Here is a 23,994-nt window from a genome sequence, read left to right as displayed (position 1 = left end):
ATCCCAAAACACCGAGAACCAATGCAACTAGTGGAAAAAATGTATGGGATAGTTTTTACAAAAACACCAGAAATGGCTGGAATAGACATGAGAACAGTTTTGCTAATAAAAGAATCTGCTGTCAGCAACCCTATATAAACTAGCTGCTTCTAACATCCTATATGTAGTTCTTGTGTCCACCTGATGTTACAATTCCACAGCTCAAAGAATGAGCTGGCACCTCTTTTTCACAATCCTACTACTCTCTGGAGTCAGTTTTTCCATAAACTCTGAAATATGTCTTGAAACATTTTCTGAAATATGTATTCTCCTAAGCCCTTCAAATGAAAAGTCTCATTATAGGGAAAAGTATAAAAATACGTAAAATGACAACTCACAATTTAGCCAGTTCTGAAAAACCTGAGAAATAGCAGAAAAGAGATATTAGTATAAGCAATATAAAAGCAAGTTAGCAGTGTCACTTTTGATCAGCTGCAAGAAAACTCATTGTCTTAGTCTTGATGATTTTAAAAATATCTACTCTAATATCCTAATGGTTCTTGCGATAAACAGTACAGTGTTATTTATTTTGACATCTGATTCTATTTTCTCACTAGTAAGGCAGCTCATTACCTCAAAACTATTTGGCAAACGTCTGATACATAAAGTACAGAAGTAGTTTATTACCCTGTGTTCACTTCAGTAGCTCTCACTCCACGTTTATTTTCCTAACTTCCAGTTCTTCCCTTCCTCCACACAACCTCCTTCCACATACGACCAGTTTGCTCCCGAGATGAATTTTCACTCTGGCCCTTCTGTCCCCAGTGCCCAGGGCCCCGTGTCCGAGCTGAGCGAGACCCCACCGCAACATCCCCAAATCGCTCACCTGTGCACAGCTGCCTTTCAGTTCACCCACAGCACCTGCGCTCACCGCTCTTCGTTAAGGAAGAGCGAAAATACTGCCGTACAAACATGCCATAAAGCTGCAGAAAGCGCTTCCGTGGCCTCTTCCAGAGCGGGCACGGTTGTCGTGTTTCGGCAGCCGTCAGACACCGTTATTGTTGTTACCCGCACGGCCCCGAGTAACGCAGCCGAGCGGCCGAACGCGTGGACCTGCTCCGGCCGCTCGGGAGCTCGTTCCCAGTCTCCCGGGCGGGCATTCCCTCGCCAGTTCCCCTCATCCAAGCATCCCCCTGCCGGAAGCCCCGCACACGAGGTGCGCCGGCCCCCGCTCCGTGACCCGGCCACGGGGACATCGCGCCCAGGAGGAGACCACGAGCAGCCGGCACGGCACGGCCCGGCCCCTCCGCCGGCCCGCGGCCGCTCCGCGCCGGTGTTCCCACCCCGCACGGCCGGGGCGCACCGCAGCCCCCGCGCTCTGCCCGGGGCAGCGCCTGCACCGCAGGCTCCAGCTCCCCCGCTGCCGGACGCAGCCCCCTCGGGCTCCGCCACCACCCCAGCCCCGCCCGGCTCCCCGCCATCCCTCCGTGCCGACACCGGCAGCCGCCGAGGCCCCATCCCGCCGCTCACCCAGAAGGGCTCGGAAGCGTCCACGCTGCAGAAGCTCTCGATCCCCATGGAGCGCGGCGAGGCGACCCCGGGCTCCCGCGGCAGCGCTTCCCCGTCCACAGCTCTCCTGCCCGAGCGGCGGCGAGCGGGGCCGGGCCGGCAGCGCCAGCTCGGAGCTCTGATTGGCTCCGTGTCACGGGGATGGGAGCCCGGCGCCGCCGCCGCCCGCGCTGCGCAGCCCCGCCTCGGCGGGGGGGTGAGCGCCGCGTGCGGACACCGGGCTGGGCGCGTCCCGCGGGGCCACCAACGCCTCCGCATCGGGGGACACCACGGGCCCGGGAGCCTCGGCCAGAGCCTGACGCGTGCCTTTGAACAACGCAGAAATGCCCCGCGCCCCGGCAGCGTACCCCGGGCAGAATCGCTGCCCCGGAGCACCGCAGGCGCGCCCGCCTGCCCGGGTCAGCTGCCCCAGCAGCCTCCGGGATCCTGCGCCTCGCACCCGCACCGCACCTGCCCGCCGGGCTGCACCAGAGCCAGCAGCTCCCTCTCCGTGGCACTGCCCCTGGGAACAAGATCCCCGCGTGTCCCCCGAGGACAGGTACCGCAGCGCCCTGCTGGCAGCCGGGCTCCGCGGGACTGAGCCAAGGCAGGGTCCTTGGGGAAGGCCTCAGGGAAAGCCTAAGCTCATCTTCAAATAGCTCACTTCTCAGTGTGAACCAGTTGTACTGGTTTCAATTCCCTAAACTAGTTCAAGTTCACTAACACAAACGGAACCAAAACAACTTCATCCACAATCAGGCTTGCATCAAAATACATAGTAGTTGAGCTAACTGCACAGCCCTGTGGTTGCACTGGGTTGTGTCTCACGATGCACTTTTCACATCCCATTTAAAATGCACCAGTTAAATCCACAGTCAGCTCGCCTGACTACTGTACCAGAATAGACCAGCTGGAGTATGGTGGTACATATGGAGGAATGGCATCACATGCTGCAGGAAATAGCAGGGTGGTTACATAGTACTCTACAGTAATATCTGAAATCTTTAATCACACAAACTTCAATTTAAAATGCTCTTGTCCATCCAGGGCAATTATGGTAACAGACAAAGTTGTTAAAAAGAGACAGGTCTTGTATATTTTAACGTATAACTTAGAAACAGGCATCATACATACAAAAAATACATCACAGACTGCTTTTTTATTCACCTGCAGTTTCAGAGCTGCAGTTTCAGAGCTGTGCTAGTGGTGGCCAGATTGTCCATCCAACACTTCTGCAGTGCAATACTTCTGGTCTGTCCCCCAGACCCCACATTCTCAGGGTGTCAGGTCAAAGAGCAGCAGCAGCAGCTGAGTCCAGCCCAACCCGGCTCCCATCGGCATTGATGAATGGAGAAGAATTATCACAGAAAGACCAAAACACACGCGTTGGTGTCAGAAGTTTGTCAGTTTAACCCATACTTTGATTCATATCATGTTAAAAATCTTTATAGTATTGCAAGAAAACAGCTAAATTTTCAAGTATGATTCCCTTTATTTTTATGAGCAAGACAGTAAATAAGCATGAAGTGAGGAGTGTTTAGAAAGATACATTTTTATTCACGTATGTTTTTCTCAAGATATTACTGTAAGCTAAAAGACTAACAAAATTTAAGTTTCACATTCCAAATACTTCTCTTTCAGCCCCAGACTGTCCCAATGTCACCAACTGTCATGCTCCATGTCAATGATGTTTCTCCTCAAATAATGATTCTTGGATTTCCACCATAAACTAGTTCTCTTCCAACTGATTCTATTTCCTTGTAAACCAAAGCACAGTCAAAATACAGAGCAAATTATTAATGGGAGAGGAACCAAAAGAGTTCAGAAGAAAAATGTAACAGATTCAAAATATTTATTGTGGAGGAGAAAAACCAGAGCAGACACAAGGCCAAACTTTCAGAAATACAGAACCAAGGTCCCAGAGTACCAGGAAGTCACTGAACATGGATTTCACAAACCGATCTTGTAACAGCATCTTTTAAATCACAGATTAATACAAGAAATAGAAACTGAAATCTTGTTTAAAAAGGAAATTCCCTTGCAACGGAAAAATGAACCACACAAAATTCTATATGAGCTTTTTATTTGTAGGATACAAATTGAAGTAGGATAGGAAATTGAAGCAGTATGGAAAACTGCAACAACTAACAACAAGAAATCAGGTGTGATGGAAAAGTGACTCACAAGGTCACGGAGAAGTTTGGAAGGATGCAGAGAAACATGTTTATTCTGTGAAAATGCTGTAACATTAAACATAAGCAGCTGTTTGTCCCTGGAGTCGCCCTGGGGATCCGGGCAGCAGGCTCAGGGTGGCCAGGGACAAGCACTGCTCTGACTCACTGACAGCGACTGCTGGGCTAAGGAAACACATTGACTTCACCATCACTTCTGATTTTCCTAAATTTTATTTATTGACCTCTATCAGAGATGCTCTGGAAGACTGTCATATAAATATTCGCTTTGAGAGGAAATGTAAAAAAAACAAACAAAACAATCCTAACAACCTCCCCAGCCCCCACACTTAAGTCTTATCTTAGTCTTTACTGCCTAAGACGACTCACATCTTCCTTCAAGCCCCAGCAGGCTGCTCCATCCAGACAATAGCAAATCCAGTTTGTTCACCCACACCGGCTGCATTTCCTTTGGGAAATACTTCATGCATTGACAAAATAAACACTCTTGACTCATCCCAGCAACACGGAGCACACACACAAGCGTCCAGACATGCCAGGGATCCTCAGGCTTGCAAAACATCCCGTATAGAATTACATTTTGGCAACTCCTTTTCATTAGAAGCTCAGCTTTGGCGACTCCTTTTACTCAACAGTACATCTGCTAGGGACTCGGTGCAAAACTCCTCCGCAACACACATGGGAAAAATTCTCCCTCATTTTCCATGTTCCCTTCCCCGATCTTTGCCAACCTCTGAAAATACAGAGAAAGCACGGCAACCCTGGCACTCGGCCCAGCTGAAGAGGCTGGACTGCGTGCGGGCACAGCAGGACACCGAGCGGCAGCTGCCCGGGCAGCACGGAGGCACTGCTGATGCAGGTTATTCTATCCCGGCACGACCTGGGCCGCTGGCAGCAGAGGGATCCCTTGGGGATCCCGTTCTGTGAGGGGCCGCTGGCAGCAGAGGGATCCCTTGGGGATCCCGTTCCCTGGGGCCGCTGGCAGCAGAGGGATCCCTTGGGGATCCCGTTCCCTGGGGCCGCTGGCAGCACAGGGATCCCTTGGGGATCCCGTTCCCTGGGGCCGCTGGCAGCAGAGGGATCCCTTGGGGATCCGTTCCCTGGGGCCGCTGGCAGCAGAGGGATCCCTTGGGGATCCCGTTCTGTGAGGGGCCGGCTGTGAGCTCTCCCCTCACGGAGCTCCCGCCCAGCCCCGCGCTGTCCCCTCAGGCGCTCAGCCCCGCGCATGCGCAGTGCGCGCGGCGCCATCCGGGTCCCGGCGCGGCCATGGCGACGGTGGCGGAGCTCAAAGCAGGTTGGGCCGGGACCGGGACCGGGGCCGGGACCGGGGATGTGTCGGGAGGGCGGCCCGACCTTCCGCGGCCACCCCGGTGGGTGTCAGAGCTGCCGCGGACGCTAATGGGGGCTCCCGTCCCTCGGCGCTGCCCCCGTCATGTATTGTGGATTGTATTTCAGTATACTTCAGTATTAAACGCATCTTGGCGCAGTAACATCCTACTTCTTAAATTGCCAGAACGTGTGCTTGCGACTAAAAAAAATATGTGCTTGTGACTTTTCTGAAGGCTTAGCTGTTATCTGTAAGGTGCCTAGGCTGGCGGGTGCTGGCGCCTTATCGCTGTAGCACTGGGCACACGCCAAAACTCTGTTTGTATCGGGGCTAATTAATGCAGCTGCTTGGTGCGTTGGGCTTTAATTTAACGCCCCTTTTTATGGTGATAGTTTTAAAGGACACATTGGAAAAAAGAGGAGCTCTTGCCCAAATCAAAGCGAGGATCAGAGCTGAAGTGTTCAATGCCCTGGATGACCAGAGCGAGCCGCGGCCGACGCTGTCCCGGGAGAACCTCCTGATCAACGAGCTCATTCGGGAATACCTGGAGTACAACAAGTATAAATACACAGCATCTGTCTTGACGGCAGGTATTGGCAATGAATTTGTGTCATCGCTGTAATAGTAATCAGTGATTGGTTGAATGAATAATTCTGTTGATATTATTGAATTAGTAACTGTGACAAGCTCCATAACCTTGTCTTCTCTTGGGAATTAACAGGGTACAAACAGCCTCTCCACAGCTCTACTTGCAGCATTAAGCCAAATCACTCCATTAGTTTTCAAGAAAACTTACTCTCTGCTCCTTTACCCTTGAGGTAAATTGTTCAACAGAGTAGTTGATGCAAGAGCAAGAAAACTTGGTAACAGCCTGCGAACTCAAATTTCTTGAAATGCCAGAGAGTAGTAATTTAGAGAAAGAGCTGTTTGCCTGATGAATTCATCTTTACACTGTAAGACTTCTTTAATGTTCTTCTTAGATTCTTTAGGAGTGAAGATACAAATTGTAATGTGCTATTGTAAATTATACCAGTATGAATCCCTAATGCTTGAGTTCCTTGGAATCACAATACACTGTTAGTTATTAATAGTCTAAAAGGGAGGTGGTTGCTCTCTTGATCTTTTGAAGTCTTCTGCTAATTGATGACATTTTTCTTACCAGTCTTAAGCTTCAGGGATTTTGTTTTCCAGAATCCGGCCAGCCTGAAGTGCCCTTGGATAGAGAATTTCTTGCCAGAGAGCTGAATATAGTTGAAGATGCAAGTGCAAAATCAGTGTAAGATGGAATTTTGGAATGCACAGTATATTCTATATTCTGCATACCAGTATATTTTTCTCTTTAGTGTAGTTATAAATCACATTTAAATGTTCTCACCAACTGAAATATGGCTGATCCCACACCTGTTCTAATATGCTGGATTCAGCTTCACGATGCCAAACATGGGGCCATTTTCAGACATACTCCAAACTAACACTGAATTCTGCCAACACGATGGCATTTTCCAGATAGTGCCCTTGCACACCAAAACACAGCTGTCTTACCAATACAGTCTGCTTTCTACAGAAAGTAGATCTGCTTTTTGCATATCTGGGAGTTGCTGTGCGGAGTAATAAAAAGATTACTGTGAGATTAGATACAAAATCAGAATGCTCCAATAAAACTGCATTACTGACCTGAAGGCTGAAGCAGGTTCAGACAGGTTCAGCATTGTCTGTACCTTGTGCTGTCTGAACCTGTCAGCTGCTTAGGGAGAGCAAAGTTTGAGCTGTACCGTGGTGGACTGGCCTATAGTCCACCAAAGTCTGATCTCCTGTGAGTGTGTGGATCCTTCTGATCCATGGGTGAGAATGTGGATCTGTGCTGCTGTGCTAAACACACTCCAGTTCATCACCTGCCAGGGGAACTGGAGTTCAGTGGACAGTGTCTCTTAGCCTGAGCTTTTTGGGGCAGTGTTGGTGTTCAGGGGGAGCTGAGGTCTGTGCTTATTTATTTAATGATACTTGGATGTGTTTTAAGTCATTAAAGATGTCAGTACAGTTTGTAGAAGTATTAAGATCTGAGAAGTCCTAGGAAAAGGCTGTATTTTTTAATGCTCAATATTTCATAGACTTTATAGACTACTTTTGTAATTTCTCCCTTAAGCAGACCTCTCCTGTATGGAATTCTCTCTCATTTCTTACATGGTGGTAAAGAAGAAAGTACCCAGAATATCCTTCCAAAAGTGTCTTTGCTGACTTACCCAAAGCAGAACCTTGGCAAACCACCTGCTGAGAGAAATCAAAAAGGTGGGTGCAATGTCATTTTTGAAGCACTTTTATCAGTGACTGGATTTCCTCTACCATGCATAAATATGCAGCTGGACACCATGTACCTCCTCCTCTGTGCAAGGAATGCTTGCTTTCATCTGGCACCAAATGGCTTTACCATTTCCCTAAAAGTACAACTGGCCAAATTGTACTCTCTTATATTATTACAAATCTGAAAAGGGTCAGCTAAAGACAGTCTGACTATATTGGGAGTTTAATACAATATTTTAACCTAAATTCTCAATAAAATATATTAAATAGTGGATGTATCTCTGTTTCTTACCTTGTCTAACCTAATTTCTATAGAAAGTTCTTAACTCTTTAGCTCTCAGTTCTTTACATGGGCATAAACCTTTTCTGAGAACATAATTCATATCCTATTTGCCACAAAAGCTTAAGCCCAAAGTTCATTGCTCTGTAATGAACACTGCTAAATCTTGTTTGCCTTTTCTGGTCTGCTTTTGGACTGGTTACAATTAATACCACCTAAGCTAGAGAATGAAAAGGTTCATTGGTCCAGCTTTTTCCTTTAAAGAGTCTGCTTGGCATATTGCTACATTTTTTACTGTGTAAATTTATTACTGTCTTGTTAATACTATGAACTGTTTGGTTTGTATCCAAAAATTTCAAAAGTATGAAGCCTGAGATCTTACTGACATCTGAAAAGGGTGAGATGCACTAACAGTTTTTTAACAGTTAATTCAACGCGACAATGATGTTTTTCTTCTCCCAGAAGAGGGCGCTGAAGAAACAAAATTTCCCTGCTAAAACCGCTATAAACTGCTCTGCTTTGTTAGAAAACAATTATTCATATCAGAAATTTCGCCATTTTCAAAACAAACTGAATGTATAGGAGAATTTTAAAGTATACTTTTATTTCTACCGACTCTGCAGTGTCACCCTGCCCTGTTGACTCCAATATAACTTCACATGGAGATTTAATTTGTTACAGTTAGTTACAGAACTCAGGATTAATCATAAGACACAACAGCACATTGCTTTTAGAACTAAACAAAAACATAAAATTTTTAAGACTTTGAACCTTTAAATAAATGTATTCTGCAATTACTTTCTACTTGTGTTTATGGAGTACATTAGTGGAGACCTAAAGGCAGTAGGTTTAAAATACTAATTATCCAGCTCTTTCCATTAGGCTACATATTCAGGTAATCAAGTCTATTCATAAATTAAACCTGCCAAGTCTCTTATTTAACATCTAACTAGCTTTTCACTTTAGAAAACATCTTGTTTATTTAGATCTGTGAGTATTCCAGCAGACTGGGGATCCTGATAAAAGGTGTGGAATATGGTGTTTCTTTAGCTCATTCACTACAGCTGAGGTGGAAGTTGTCTGAAATCTAATCTTAGTGATGCAAAGCTTTTATCTCCTGCAGCTGCATGGAAACATTTATTTGTAAAATTGCCTTCGTTCTCTATGATAATATTGTGCATCAATAGTAGATAATTGATAATTATCAATAATAGCATTGATAATAGTAGAAGATAATCTTGGACAAATAGAAGAGCACCTTGGACCTCCAGATGAATGAGAATATTTTTGTTTGTGTTTCATTTTCAGACAGAATTCCAGAACCAGGAAGGATGTCTGGCACGAGCATCGAAGAGCCTCTTATTTTACAAAGTATAAAGAGATGATATCTTTCATTTTCTAATTTCTCATTTCAAGGTCTGTCAGATTTAATTTAGGACATTCTTCATTGCATAAATTTCTCTAATAAATCCAGTGGGACCATTTTAGCTTGTAACATCTACTCATGAGACAGTGTGACAAGGTCATACTTACTGTCAATTTTAAAAAATGTTAGCAAAGCTCTCTTTCCTCAATGCTGATAGAAGAAAAACTGTATAAGGACTCACATTCATGAATCCTGTGTTCAGAATTGCACCTGAATATACTGCATTTATCCAATACATTTTTATATAATAACTTATAATTTCTGCACTTACATCCTTGTGTGTTTTACCTGTGTTTCTGAATAAAATTTTTCAATTTTATTCTGTGTGGTATTTTGAGAGTGTTCAAACTAAACATTTTAATCATTCTTTGTACAAAGAAGCTGCAACTTTCAGATAAGTAAGGGAAAAGAAATTCTAATAGAAAATGGCTGTCATTTAGAGGGATAGTTGTTTTTAATTCTCCGGAAATGGGGACTATATTTATCTTCATGCCAGCAAACAAACAAGAGTAAGTTTTTTCCATCTGGAGTTGCTATAAATTGTACAGTGTAACACTGGGTATATTGGGAGGAGAAGGAACTTCTGGGGTTTTTTCCCAAACAACATGAAACTCAAAGGCAAAGCTAAAAATAAAGTTGATAGTAGATACTGATTCCCAGAACTCTTTTTCAGCTGAGGTATCTACATGTTTTGAAATGGCAATTTATTTTAAAAGCCAAACTTACAGGGATACATAAAAATACCATCTTTTTTTTGTCTAATCATTTTAACAAAATGCATAAATGTTAAATATATCCAGTGTACTGAGAGGAGTTTTGTATAAATAATTCTCTAGACTCAGGTCCTTAAAAATCTTTACTGTTAGATAAATGTACAGTGGGGGGGTGGGGAGAGAGGAAGAGAACCTTCATTTTGTGAAGTTGAAAGGACCACAAATTGCACACGCTGTGAAATTTTGCCTCTATCTTGATTTGACCCAGTTAGCATTGCAGGGATACTTTTATTTCTCCAAGCAGCCTGTACTCAAATGTGGAATTGCAGAGAGGCTGCATTTATCCATTTGAAGCCTTGGCAGTGAGCTCATCTCCTCCGTGTGACTGGCAGTGCTGGCACCTCCCTGCTGGCTGATCTGTGTCTCAGGACTGCTGCCAGGAGGGGAGGACGTGTGTTTGCAAATAAACCTCAATCAAATCCATCTGTAAGTCCTCTGCAGCAATGGCAGCTGACCACTGAATCAATAGAGGGAATGTGTGTGCCCTCAGTGTTTGCTCTGTGCTCACTCCATCACCTTCAGATGCTGTGCTGAAGAGCCATCCCTGAATTTTTAATTTGATCTTCTAGAAGTTCAGTGCTAGACCAATGTTTTCCCATGAAGCAGTGGATCAAATTTTTATGTATACTTGGATTTTGAATTGTCTTTTCAAGGGTAAAGAAAAAGGCTCTGAAAACACAAAAGCTCAAACCTTCTCTGTGATGCAAATGTTTCAGTGTAACCAAAGCCACTGCTTCTGCTTTCTGTCTTCCCACCATAGATCATTCAGATGCTGCCCAGGTGCCATGGAGCTCCCTGGGAAATTAATTTTTTAGTGGTAGAAATTAAATACAACTTTTTCCCAGGCTGAAGAAGGCAAAGGGATGTTTGGTAGCTGCTGTTTCCCAAGCACACAGCTCAGCAGGTTCCTCTCTGCACAGTCAGGAGGGCAGAGGCTGCTACAAGGACATCCTTCACTGAGCTTTGAGGTGAAGGTGTATGTTTGAAATCAGAGACAAAATGCATTTTAGAAAACAGAATCTTTGGACTATTTTCTCTGGGGATTCACGCATTGTACAGACACTGTGTTGGGATGGTGGGTGGAATCTGGCCTGTTTGCTCTGGGTGCAACTTGCATTTCATCTAATTCTCCAATACCCTCAGAGCCCACGTCTGAGGGCTAGAAACAATCTCTTGTTTCAAAGTACAGTCATTGTACAAGCAAACTAAAGGCAAATTAAAGTGTATTTCCAGTGATGTTTATTTATAGCAAAGCTTCAAAATACATCTATGAAAATATACTGGTCTAATCATATTATTAATCATCTAGCATTCATCTTGACAGTACATGAAATATGAGAGTGTCTTTTAAGATGCTGACATACAGCAAGTCCTCTTAATGTCAGACTGCCTACTGCGTGAATGGGAACTGTAAAATCTTTCCCACATGGATGCATTTAGCATTCCTTAAAATTTTAGGGTGAGATCAATATCTAGATCAAAATATTTCACAGTCCTTGAGTCACAGCTTCAGGTTTTAAAAGAAGTTGCCACCTAGGTAAGCATACACAAAAATTACTTTCTTAACTTCAGAAGTTGCATAATTACAGCCTGAGATATTTTTTATTAACTGTTCTTATTCTTTCTACTGACAACAGGAAAAAAAAAAAAAAGCATATAGAAGTTTAGGGTCTTAAATAGCAAAATGCATTTGTGAATTTTGTTGGAGATTGAACATTAACCAAGAGCATTTTGCAGGGAATTCCATTAAAAGAGGCTGTTTGTTGTCCAAGCACATTATCACAAGTGAAGGTGACAAGGAGCCAGTGAAGTCTGGTGTGGATATCAGATCTGGAAAGCACTTTGGAAGAATTTAACCCACAAGTTTTAAAAATAAAAAATTCTTTAAGACCAAATTTTTGCTCTCCCCTCGAATGAGAGCAAACTGTGTCTGTAGACTGCAGGGCAGCTGGGCTGTTCCAGAGGTTTTAGTTTCTGTCCTGCACAGGGCAGATTTTTTTAAGCTTTATCAGCTCCCTCTGAGGAGTCGGTTACGTTTTCCTTCCTGAGCACCCTCGCGTCAGGCACCCAATCTCGGTGTCACTGGATCAGTTTTCCGGAGGAGTGATTATCCTTGGGTAATCACCTTTAGGAAAAGAAACCCCAAGAGGTTTGTTCACACTTGCAAAGACACCCTTTCAGCAGCAGCTGATTCAGACCTGCTCTGTGCACTTCACAGACTTCACCTGTCCACCTGCAGCAAGCGTTAAGCACAAACATCAAGCTGTTGGCATTTTCCCTCATCAGACTGTCCTCAAGACTGATTGTCCTGGCTTGGACACAGACTGTCCCTCCTGTTGCAAGGGCACAGCTTGACACAGGTTGTAATCCACCTGTACAATTACCTGTTCTAATTAGATTTGTCATCGTAGAGAAACATGGTTGGTGAAACTCAAGCAAAAACATTTTTAAACAAAACAAAAATTGCTTACCTGATTCTTTATTTAACAAACTAACACCACCATCTGTGCTTTGCTTTTTTCCCCTCTCTTGTGTTCAGGTTACACCATGGTAAGGCAGCTAAGAGTTCACTTCTCTCCTTCTTGGGTGCTCTTTCTTTTCCCCAAGGGCAGTATTTACAGTGTAAATTCAGTAAGGACATATTTAAGGCTAGGCTGCTCAATACTTTTTTTTTTTTCCTAGAAAAGTAATTAAAACAAATAAATAAACAAATCAAGGGGGTTTAAACAAAGCTTATTTTCTTGTCACAAACTCATCATCCACTGGGAATCCACAGCTTTCATTTTGAGGCGACTTTGATTTAAAAGAAACACCACAACTTTCAGGAACCCCCAACCAGGCTATCGGATTAGTATATTCTTACACTAACTTTTAAGTGAAGGTTGGAAGCCATGCTTACATTTATCAGTTCCTACCCCACATGGCTTGAGAGTGCAACTCTTTCAGTCCCAGCAGTAATATTTTTTTGGACTTTCCAGCTCCGTTTAATGTCACATCATATATCACCCTCCAGCACTGCTGCTGTTAAACTCCCTCCTCAGGCAGCAAGCCTGCGTGTGCAGTGGTTTGCAGGCCAGCCAGAATAATTTCCACTCCTTTTTAAGCTACTATTATAATGTGTCTGGTTTTGTGAAACAGCTGCATGTGTTTAAAAGGAACTTCTTAGGATAACTTTGATGAATGTTAAAATGATCATACTTTTCAGAGGATTCCCTTGCATTTCATCGTGTTTCTAATTAAAAGCCAAGTCTGCAATCAAGAAACTGCAGGGGAAAAAAAGTAAAATAGGGTGAACTACCCTGCCCTGTGAGGAACTTTCTGCTAACAAGGACAAGTTTCTTGGATTTATCTCGTGGTGATCATTTGCCTGGCTTTGCTCCAACAAAGTCACACATGCACAGGTCTGATAAGGCACTGCTAGGTCCTGGGAGGCTCTGCACGGCTCCGTGGCAGCCCCAGACCACTGCAGACCCCAACCCTCCCTCTGCAGGACAGTCTGTGACCTCTGGGACTGTGTCACTGCCCTGGCAAATCTGCTCTTCTCCAGCTGAGGCCCAGACTTAACCCTGCATCTGATATTTCTGAAATGCTGCAGAGCAGAAACCCCAGGGCTCTTTCCTTCTCTCCTCTTTGTCCAGATTTTTTCACCACTGGCCAGAACTAGAAGAAAGGGCTACAGTCTATCACACCTGCAAGTTCCCAACCCAATGACAGCAGAGGTTTTCAGCCCAGCCTCCCCTCATAGGTATTTTTTTAGGATGATGAGACCAATATGAATCCCATCCATCTTCCCCAGGAGGGTTTATTTTCCAGAGAAGACAGAGCTGTTGATGTCAAGAGAAATAATTTCACTCAGGCCTGTGCTCTGATCCTTTGGGTATACACCATATTTAGTCTGTTGCTGAGAGGGGGTTGTTTCAGTATTTTGTATTTGGCACGTTGATGGGAATTCCTAGAGGATCCTAGCTTTCCCTTTTTGGGATATCTCCATCCACAGGTCCTACAGCACAAGGCTGTTTCTCAGGAAGGAGGAGGGACAGCTGGGGACTGAAGGTTTGGGGGGTGTGAGGCAGGTTTGATGAGGACCAGATCACTCCCTAACCCCTGCAGCTCTGGCTCCCAGCACCGTGTCCTCCTCTCGCTGCCAGCACACGGTGCCTGCTCCCTGCTCTGTCCGTGCATCCCGGGGACTGTGCCCCCCCAGCTCATCACTTCTCTTCTGCATTTACAGACACGGGGAGGTGTTTCTTATATATGAGCAAGTATTGACAGTCCTTTCTCAAGAACTGAGCTGCACACTGGATCGCAAAAGAAACTTCAGCAAATCTGCTGGGAAGGTGGCAAACAACTCTCTCACTCCCCAGGGGCAAAGGAGGCTTAAACCAGCCACAGGCTTCAAATGTCACATAAACACAGTGAGACCCAGAGCCACCTCCACCCACACAGTCCTGCTATGTTAGGAATAACCCTCTTTGCCCAAGCAACCCCTGAACTCAGGGACTTAGCTCCAACAAAATGCTCCGACAGTGGGTAGGAAACATCCTGTGCCACACGGGCCCGTGACCTGTCCTTTGCCCTTCCAGGCACAGGGCCATGAGGGCCAGGGATACTGCCAAGGCAGGAAGGAGTTAAAGGTCCATCTGCTTTGTTAAACATCAGGGGAAAAGGATGAAACCCTGAAATTGTGACTTAGGGGCACCCCTTTCTTACATCTTTCTGAAAGCCAGGAATCAGCCTGCGTCCCTAAAAAGTGGCTCAGGGCAGGGGCCACAGCCCAGGGTTAGGCCCTGCTGGGAACGAGGTCCTTGGCTCAGGCTGTGTTTTTTAAGCCAGGTACCAAAAGGATTTTCCAGCAGGACGTGGTTTCCAGGGCCCCTCCCCACTGACAAGATTCTCCTCCTCTATATAGGGAGGCTGCAGAGGCAGCAAGGACTTGGGCTGTCCCGGCTGGTGGCTGTATCTCCAACTCACTCTGCTCGCCCAGTTGGACACCTGTGAGTACCACGGGGCCAGCTCCCTGCTGGGGACTGCCTGGGGGCTCTCACACTTTGGGATGGGGACTCTGGCAGGGGAACTCTTACTCTGCTCTGCAAACGCATTCAGAGCATTAATCTGGGGAGGGGAACAGACCTACCGGGCGTGCTCAGGCGATTTATCCTGTTTTCTGTGTTACTGGGTGGGCTCTGCTTGAAATGCATAGAGATTGTGCATGCCTGAAAGGGGCAAAGGTGTTCTAGGCTGCCTCTGGTCACTGCTGACACTGCCATTGCTGGGTCGAGCCTGAGAGGCACCGGCTGCAGGGGAGCCGGGCTCTGAGCCTGCTGCCACAAGGTGCAGGGCAGTGCAGGTGGCCACAGGAACCTGCTGCAGGCAACCGTGCATTTGGGAATGAAAAACCTGAGCTGCTGATTTCCTTTAAGTGTTCCTAACCTCTCAGTCCTAATAAAGGACTGCTGAAAGAAAGTGCAACCGAATAAAATAATCAGTTCATCAGTAACTTGTTCTTTAAACAGGAAAAATGCTTTAAAATTAGAAGAAGGAATGGAATCACTTTGACAAAAATGTCCCACCATTACATATATATGCTTTTAATATGTGGGGAACAAATTTGAAGCAAAACTAATCTGGCAATTTACTGAACTACAGTAATTTCAAAGGTGGCATGCCTTTTTCAAAAATGGAAAATAAAGCAACAAACTTCTAAGAAAATTCCATAAGTAAATTAAGACGACAGTAGATGGCAGTGCAGAAAGCAGCTTCAGCACCATCCCAGTGGTTCACAGGCTTCTTTCACCTATATGTGTGTGTGTGTGTGTGTGTGTGTCTGTGTGCATGCACACCTATAAAAATGTTGATATTTATGTGAAAGGCATATATGCTTGAATAATCAAGAAGCATCATGAGATATTTTCAGTATAAGAGAAATCAGAATGCTTGTTGCTATCTATTACATACATATTAGTAAAACCTTTTCTAAAATACACTTGTTGAAAAACAAGCCCACCATGTCCTTCAGTGCCAGCTTTGCCCTGCCAGGCAGTTTGCTGCAGGATTGTTGGGATGGGCTGACTTGCTGAGCCCCCCAAGCTCCCCCTCCGTCAGGCAGGGGCTGAGCTGATGAACCCCCCGAGAGCAAAGCTCTGATTAAATTGTCACTTCAGTTTAGGGCCCGATTCTGCGCTGGCCCTGCTCGCTTGGATGTAAACAATGAATTTTATTATCTCATTTGCAATTGACACACTAGTCCCTAAAAGGTATTTGTTTTGAATTTGTTATCATTACATTTTTGCGGAACAGCGGGTATTGAGCAGAACATCTCCATAAAAGGCAGCGTGGGGATGTATGCAGAGATCCCAATGCTTTGGAAATCACAGAGACTTATTAGTTGCAAATCTGATGGCTTTTAAGTCTGTTAATTTTAGGAGAAGCCAAGAGCTAGACACAGCTTTCCGACTTGTGCAAAATCCAGTTAAATTATGGATTATTTGTGAATTGCCATCAATATACAGAATTTGATTTAGTTAACAGAATGACATCTACAAGAATTTGAAATAGCTGGAATTTTCCAGATAAAGGGAATCTATCCCTTTTTCCCCCCCCCTTCTTTTCTGATTTTTACACTTTATAAAGCTGGCAATAACTAGGGCCAATTGACTTTGAAAATTAGAAAATTAATCAAATGTTTAGTCAGAGTTGTAACTTCTATGTTGTAACTCCCATTAACAAAGGTGAGAAGACTTTATTATAAAATGAGGCACTTACAGACAGTCTGATTGAGCTATATGGAGAATGCATTGCCAAAAAGAGGTGAAAGGCCAAGATGAATTGGTAACAGTGCTTGTGATAAAGCTGTCATTGCTGGGGAATTCCAGTTCCCAAATGAAGGTCACAAGGTTAGGATTCACCCCTAGATTATCTTTTGATTATCTTTTTTTCCAAGCAGTGCTCAGTTGGATGAATCAGTTAAGTACTGGAAAGGTAAAAGATAAGGAAACTGGAAAGATCATAGTCAAGAATTACTGTAGCCCAAGAAATGCAGTTTGAGTCAAGAGCAGGTTACTGCTACACTCTTCCATCAGAAACTACTCATGAGAGCAGGACTTGGTTTCTGAAAATAATTGCTTATATGTTCCTCTGTTGCAATAATTATTCCCTGTACAGATGTGATAAGGCTTTATATTGACATGCACATCCTGCAGAGGAAGGGAGAAGTGTCCTTTATCTTTTCCTTAGGAGAAAAGCAGTCTCTCCAAGCTCTGAGTCAGGAGGCAATTCTGCTTGGCCAATAACCTTTTAATTAAAGTGGACTTCCTGAGAACATTTATATTTCATCCTTGAAATAATATACTCAGGATAAACTATTATAAAGACAGCATTCAACTTCTGTCATTAACATGAAAAGGGAAAAGACAGTGAAGATCAGCCAGATATCTCCATAGTGGGGCTGCAGACAGAGGAATGGAGTGAGCTGTGGAAGTATCCATGGATGTTTGCAGGCTGGACAGGTACAACAAATGGATCAGGTTAGGTGTGATCTGGCACAATTCTAAGGCAAGCAACTTCATATCAGTAGTACTGTTGTGATTGCTTTTCCTTCTCCCATTCCCAGGGAATTCTTTACACCTCTGTGTGTAAAGTGTATTCTCTTGTACATGACCTGTGCTAAATGGATGAGAACCTCCAGCCACCTCTGGCACGTGGATAGGGCTCTCCATTTCTCCCAGCCAGTCCTATGGGTGAAACCCAGGAACTGGCTAGGGGGTCAGTTCTGCCTTCCCAGGGAACGTTCTCAGCAGGCAGTAAGGAGTCCTTCCCCTTGGCCTGTTTCCCCAGTACCAATCACATACTGGCCCAGTGCAGTGCAGTCCTGATCAGAAATGGAACAGAAGATATAGTGCCAGTTATTAATCAGAAAATTTCAGCATCTCATTAGCAGCTCATTAGTCCTCACTAGGACAAATTTAGTTGAGTTTGTGGAGCTTATATTCTACACCTTCCATTCAGATGGAAGACCTTCCTTTATAATGAAAATGAATAGTGCACATTAATAAATTAATTCAATTATTAATAACCATTAATCCACACTTCATAAATGCATTTCGTTTTTTACTGCAGTGATACTCAGAAGCTGCTAAAATGTTATCCTTAGATTCCAGAGGTTCAGTCATGAAAAGTTCTTTTCACATAAATCCATGTTTTCTTCTCATTGTGTTTCAGAGGAGTTCTGAGATCCAGCTCAGAGTGTCTATTCACTAATTCTTGTAGGGGATCTATTCTTACCAAATTATTCAAACTAGTCCTAGTGTTTGGATCTAGGGAATAAGAAGCTGTATTTCCAAGTCCTGCAGCTCATTCCACCTTATATACCTTCCAAATGGATCTTGCTTAGAAAAAAGATTGAATTTCAAACTTTCTGCACCTTGCTATGTACATACAGGAAAAAGTAGGAGAATGTAGTCCAATATAGACAGACCAGCTCTCAGTTTCATGCTAGAATCTGTGGGAGATGGTTTTGACTTAGCTTGTAACAAAGAAAGGAACTTTTCCTTGGTCTTGGGCAGCAGAACTCTGGGATGTTCCACTGTGACATGTTTTTTAACAGGCCAACAGTTTTAGCTACAGTTGGGTTTTTGATGCAAATGGTCAGGACAATCTGGCAGCTTGATTTCCATCATCATCTTCTCTGGGCAGCCTCAGAATAGCAGGATTTGTCCCCAGGAAGCTCAGCTCTGCATTTCAGTCCCACTTTTGGTGTTTCTGACAGCAGTACCTAATTGCTATAGATATAAAAGTGCTGTCACCTGGCATTTAGTCATGGGCAGCACTATGCAACCTTTCTGCTGCTTCATCACGGCCACGTAGCTCTCTCCTGGGCATAGGATGGGCTGAAATCCCCATCTCCACTGCTGCACTGCTGGGCCAGCGGGCTGCAGAACATGCCTTGCCTGTAGCCACAGCAGTGGGAGAGGCCAGGGCAGCTCCTGCTGCTCGCTGAGCCCCAGGAGCTGCAGCTCTGGGGATGGGGCAGCGCTTCCACAGCTCCCCTGGGCAGCAGCTTCCCCCCGGCCGCCAGCTGGAGGGCTCAGCTGCAGAGAATACCATCTCCATTATTGGAACTGTGCGCTCTACCAGCCCTCTTGGCAGTGAGGGAGCATTTTCTGCCTTAATCCACACAGAGGTCAAATAGTTTCCTCTTGCTCTCTTCCAAGAATCTCCTGGGAGCGAGCAGAGGGCCACATCCTACAGATGCTCCCTGACAGAGCCTCGACAGCAGGGAACGCTGCTCAGGGGCCAGTGCACAGGTCTCCCTCACACATTGCACCTTCATGGATTATCTGGGAGAATTTTCCTCTTTGGGATTTCCAAGCAAGGCTCTAGAACAAGCACATTTAGCTTCTTTCTTTTTTTTTTTTTTTTTTAAACAAGACAATTGTCGAAGAAGCTTAAAGGGGCATCTAATTTCCACTGCATTTCAGTGGGATATCATCTAGCCTTCTTAGGCACCTCTAAAAATCCTAGTTTTGTTTTTAAGCCTTTATGTCACCTTCTGCATGACCCATGTTTCCTTCTCAGACCCCTAAGAGAGTGTGGCCTTGCAAAAAAACCTTAATCTGTGGGAAGGCTTCAAGGACAAATATTTGGAAAGCAAGCTCTGATACTCCCAGAGCACAGGGTGTCCATTTGGCTACATACCACAGAGCTTGGTCGTTACAAATATTGTCCTGCTTATGGGTTGACATCTTTAGCAGTCAGTTCTCCAAGCTCCCTCCAGATTCATGTTTGTTTGATTGCTGTAAATATTAAATTCATTCTCAATAAGGAAATGAAACAGCCTCTGTCTCCTAGAGATGTTTTTCTTGGGCACACGCTCTTTGTAGCTCCTCCCCAGCTCTCCTCTCTGCTCCACTGCACAGCAGGTTTCCCAAGCAGCACACTCTTTCTGCCCTGGAGCAAACCACAAATCCTCTGTGTGCTCCTTCCTTTATTTAGACCTGTGCCCCCATGGGATAGAGCAGAACATTTGCAAAGCTCCAGCACTATCAGCACTGATCTTGCAGCCACATCCAAACTTCAGTGGCCCGAGCAGGAGAGCAGCTGTCTCCTGTCTCAGCACTGTGCAAAGCAGCCCAAACTCTCCCCTGGCTCTCGGCTGTGGGGCAGATACACCCAGCTGCTTTATCCATGTGCAACTGCATGACACAGATGCAGTGTCTGCATCTTCCTCAGCCTGAGCAGTGTGACCCATCATGGCTCAGAGTATCTTTTAGCTGAGGCAATTTCCAGGTTTGTTCCGTTTCTTCTCTCTCACGTGATAAACATTTACCCTTCATAAATGACCAGCTCCTACTGTCTGACCCATGGGGAGAGGCTAACTCTAAATTACTTCACCAGCAGTATTGACAACATTTGTTTTCTGCTTTTTCTCTTGATCTTGTCTTAATCTTATTCTTCTCCAAATGAAATGGTATTTATTAATTGGAAATAGTCCTTTGCAAGAAAAGTTAAATTCTGTCCTTGCTGGACCACAGCCTGGGAATCATTCTTCTCCTGTTTATTTCATTATTGCACTGATATTTCAGTATGCACCCAACAGCATTTGGGTGATGGGAAATATTATAATTGTCTGAATTCAATTAACTTTGTGATGGGCAAGAGCTGAGGCTGCAGGGAGGTGTTCAGCTGGTGGTCCTGGTGCAGTTCTGACTGTGCCATTGCACAGGCACTAAGTATCCACATGGAAATGTGAGATAGGACACAAGACCTGTGGTGCTTTGGACTTACTGCATGGCAGTAGGATTTGACAAATGTGTCTTGTCTGGAACATCTCCACATTTGCCTTCCTTTATCCCTTTAAAGCACAATATTTTCCTGCCTCAACAGGTGTCTGCTGAGTCAAAATGGCTCAAAAACCTCTCAGCGATGATGAGAAATTCCTCTTTGTGGACAAAAACTTCATCAACAACCCACTTGCCCAGGCTGACTGGTCAGCAAAGAAACTGGTTTGGATTCCATCAGAGAAACATGGATTTGAAGCAGCAAGTATCAAGGAAGAGAAAGGGGATGAGGTGGTCGTTGAACTGGCAGAAAATGGAAAGAAAGTGACACTGAGCAAGGATGACATCCAGAAGATGAACCCTCCAAAGTTCTCCAAGGTGGAGGACATGGCAGAGCTGACTTGCCTCAATGAAGCTTCTGTGCTGCACAATCTAAGGGAGAGATACTTCTCAGGTCTAATTTATGTGAGTAGACCCAAACACACACAGAGCATTTCCTATTGCATGTGACCATGTCCCATCAGCAAGGAGGTGGATCACAGCCACTGTCTGGGATACAGGCCCTGTGTAACACTGCCATGCAAGTACTAACCCCAGTAGTTAGTAGAAGTAACAGCTTCCTAACCCAAAAATGTTTTAAATTCACTTTATTCCCCATGATTCTCCTGCTTCTTTGATAATTGCTTCTTAACTAAATTAAAACATATGAAGGTTTCTTCCACAAAATTTATAGATTCCAAAAGAATATTGTTGGCTTGGAACTCTCTGATAGGTGAACAAAACCTGAGTCCTGCTGTTCGGGGCGGGGGGGAAATGATAGGGACTCATATTAATTAAATGTAAACTTAACAATTTTCAAGTAACTTGCAAAAAGAGCATACAGAAAAGGCAAATCATGCAGTTTTTCTCAGGCAAAACTTCCACTTAAAGGCAGCTGAAAAGTTCTGGGTTGGTGGTGCTGGAGTTAAACCTTATATGTGGATAAAGGGACAAACCCACTGGAATTCAGGCAAGAGTACTTGCATGTACCAGTGTGTCACTGAAGCAAAGTCATGCATCCACTAAACCTTTTTGTCCCTCATGTTGATCAAGTTATAGATCAGACAAGCCTAGACAAATTAGAATTTCTTTATGTTCATGTGAGTTATGACAAGATTATTGTGTCTTTCAGTCCTCACAAGTACATTAACACAAGAATATTTTGACATGGATAACCCTGTAACCTATCCACATCAACAGTTAGCAAACAGCACAGTAAGGAAGCCCAAAACTTTTCCAAGGAATTTAGCTGTTACCTTTGATTTTACATGAAGGATCCCTCTGTTGTGCTGCAGAAAAGTTATCCACAGTTTCAATCTATGTAAATTTTACTTGCATGACAGATCACTGATGAGTGAAAGTACAGAGCTTAAGTTGAAACAGTAGTCCATGTCTTATTAGTAATATGAGGAATGCTAAATTGGAAAGTAGGAAATGAAGCATAAAATAAGATAGTTATATGGACTACAACAAAGGAACTACTTACTTGTTATGCGTAACTTCAAAGAGCTAAGCTCAAGATCTTTCCTTCAGGAATGTACTAAAATGCACATTATCAAGTTCCTGAAAGAAGCTAGACTTCCCATCTTTTCGTTATTTGAGTTTATTGGATTTTAAGTTTGCAGGTGAACATTTGGACCCACATGCTGTTATATCAGAACATGCAGCCTTAATGATTAAAATAGACTTTTCCTGAAAGCGTTCTGCATTGTTACAAGAATTAAAAGAATTAGGAGAAGGTTAGTGGGATAAAATGGAGGATTGGGTATTTCTTTGTTGTTCCCAGCAACACTCTGAATAGTTGTTCCAGGGTTTCCATTATGTTTATGGAATTTTCACTTTCTACACAAAGAGGAAATTAATTTCTAGGAGTGGATAATGCAATTAGAAATCAAAGAGTTTTTCATAGAGTCAAAAATGGAAGAGTACCTGAAATTAAGTTTTCTTTCTCAAGAGACTAGATTTTAAATGGTAAAAGTTTCAAAGACATTAATTTGACTTGTACTGCAACAAGTTATCTGTATTTTCAGTAAGAAAAACCTGCTTGAAACTGCCCAGCTTTAAAAAGCACTGCCCTAGTAGATGCTGTCATACCTTTTTAAAAACAGAGAGGACCTCTAAAGAGAATTTGAGTCTCACCCACTTCTAAAACCAACTGTAAACAACCATCTCCTGGCTCTGCCATGTGTTGTCTAATTTGCATCCCTTGGAGTCCCACACATTCGAAGAAAACATGACCTCAACATTCTTCTCTCCAGAGCATCACTGACGCAAATGGGGATTCCCAAATCTGCTAAAGAAAAATAATCGATCCAGCTGGAAAAAAAATCATCTCCCCCTTGCATTTACATTAAATATTATTTAAAAGAAAGATTCAGTGCAGAAATTCACAGGGTGACTGTACTCCAGAAAAACACCCTGGCCTTTTGCTTCATCACAGATAATTAAGATAGAAGGGCAAGAAGAAACATGAGCAACTAACTCATGTTTCACATTGTTCAGAACAAAAAGAATCCACACACAAATTACACCAAAAATTATTATATAAGCATGAAAAACACAGCAATGTAATTTCAGTGGATTTGAGAGTAGAATCAAGTTCCTTCTGATATTCATGGGCACTACTTATTCAGTCTTCACTTAACAGTGAAAAATGCTCTCTTTGGTGCCTAAATCTAAATATGCATATTGGAACTGCATTGGACTCTTCTGCCCAAACCTAGATATTCACCATGCAGATGTGTGTTTGTGCCAGTCTCTTGTAAATACCCAGCAGCAGCAGCTGACTGAGGAATACACAAGGTCAGCGCTCCCGTGGAAGTTCCCCTAAAATATTTCAGATTATGTTCCTCCTCCCGACCCTCTGGGGGTCCCCCTCTCTGGACAGGCTGTGCCCCAGGGAGAAGGATTTAAGGCATGGAAGCTTCAGTGCCCTCACTTTCAATCACACACTTGGGGTATCAAAACATCATCTGTACTAATCTAGCTCCCCCAAATCCTTGCAAAGCAGGCACTTAGAGGTACAGTCAGCCAAAATAAGAGGGCTTCATTAAATTTCCTGAGGTGACAGATCATATCACAGTTCAGTTAGAAATGAGGATTCCTGAACTTCATCAGCTCCAGCTTCTGCTCTGCCCTAATAGCCTGCCTCTTGTGCCTCAAAATTAGCTCTTCAAAGGTATGTTACTGTGTGCCTGGGTGTGCAAAGAGCCCTGCATGTGGCAAGTCAGGGAATGCCGGGAAATCTCAGGGAAGAGAGGACTAAATAATTTCCTTGATTTTGTCTCCTAATTTTTTACTTGGGTGGGGATGATTAGTTGAGTGTGTACAGTAAATCTATCTATACTATTAAAAAAA

General features: G+C 44.1%; 4 protein-coding genes and 1 long non-coding RNA gene across 14 annotated transcripts in view; 3 read left to right on the top strand and 2 right to left on the bottom strand.

The window, feature by feature from the left end:
- ABCC1 (ATP binding cassette subfamily C member 1) overlaps nucleotides 1-1,656 on the bottom strand; it is a 44,890-nt gene extending 43,234 nt beyond the window's left edge. For all 4 annotated transcript variants that reach the window (XM_058849930.1, XM_058849931.1, XM_058849933.1 and 1 more), the window contains exon 1: nucleotides 1,510-1,656. In XM_058849930.1, the coding sequence (XP_058705913.1) occupies nucleotides 1,510-1,557 (48 nt within the window). In that variant the 5' untranslated portion in view covers nucleotides 1,558-1,656. The remainder of the gene's footprint in view (nucleotides 1-1,509) is intronic.
- LOC131584628 (uncharacterized) lies at nucleotides 1,556-4,743 on the top strand. Its single transcript, XM_058849961.1, has 2 exons — nucleotides 1,556-2,086; nucleotides 3,169-4,743. The coding sequence occupies exons 1-2, from the start codon at nucleotides 1,556-1,558 to the stop codon at nucleotides 3,253-3,255; spliced, it is 618 nt and encodes a 205-aa protein (XP_058705944.1). The 3' UTR covers nucleotides 3,256-4,743.
- Nucleotides 4,744-4,871: 128 nt separating this feature from the next.
- CEP20 (centrosomal protein 20) lies at nucleotides 4,872-9,369 on the top strand. 5 transcript variants are annotated; one of them, XM_058850028.1, is made up of 5 exons: nucleotides 4,872-5,013; nucleotides 5,439-5,636; nucleotides 6,238-6,322; nucleotides 7,193-7,332; nucleotides 8,933-9,369. In XM_058850028.1, the coding sequence occupies exons 1-5, from the start codon at nucleotides 4,986-4,988 to the stop codon at nucleotides 9,007-9,009; spliced, it is 528 nt and encodes a 175-aa protein (XP_058706011.1). In that variant the 5' UTR covers nucleotides 4,872-4,985; the 3' UTR covers nucleotides 9,010-9,369. The 5 variants fall into 5 exon arrangements, with proteins under 5 accessions (XP_058706011.1, XP_058706010.1, XP_058706012.1 ...); XM_058850027.1 differs by having other exon boundaries at nucleotides 7,190-7,332; XM_058850026.1 differs by having other exon boundaries at nucleotides 4,930-5,089.
- A 1,743-nt stretch (nucleotides 9,370-11,112) lies between these two features.
- On the bottom strand, nucleotides 11,113-12,843 carry LOC131584553 (uncharacterized). Its single transcript, XR_009278770.1, has 3 exons — nucleotides 12,723-12,843; nucleotides 12,295-12,501; nucleotides 11,113-11,948 (listed from the first exon to the last, which is right to left on the bottom strand). It is a non-coding gene; the product is annotated as an uncharacterized LOC131584553 (long non-coding RNA).
- Nucleotides 12,844-14,668: 1,825 nt separating this feature from the next.
- Nucleotides 14,669-23,994, top strand: part of MYH11 (myosin heavy chain 11) — a 55,238-nt gene continuing 45,912 nt past the window's right edge. For all 3 annotated transcript variants that reach the window (XM_058849419.1, XM_058849418.1, XM_058849420.1), the window contains exons 1-2: nucleotides 14,669-14,817; nucleotides 20,705-21,063. In XM_058849419.1, the coding sequence (XP_058705402.1) occupies nucleotides 20,722-21,063 (342 nt within the window). In that variant the 5' untranslated portion in view covers nucleotides 14,669-14,817; nucleotides 20,705-20,721. The remainder of the gene's footprint in view (nucleotides 14,818-20,704; nucleotides 21,064-23,994) is intronic.

This window comes from Poecile atricapillus, chromosome 14, assembly GCF_030490865.1.
Source record: "Poecile atricapillus isolate bPoeAtr1 chromosome 14, bPoeAtr1.hap1, whole genome shotgun sequence".
Taxonomy (NCBI): domain Eukaryota; kingdom Metazoa; phylum Chordata; class Aves; order Passeriformes; family Paridae; genus Poecile; species Poecile atricapillus.
Note: the sequence above shows the minus strand (reverse complement) of the source record. Positions and strands in the feature narration are given on the sequence as shown.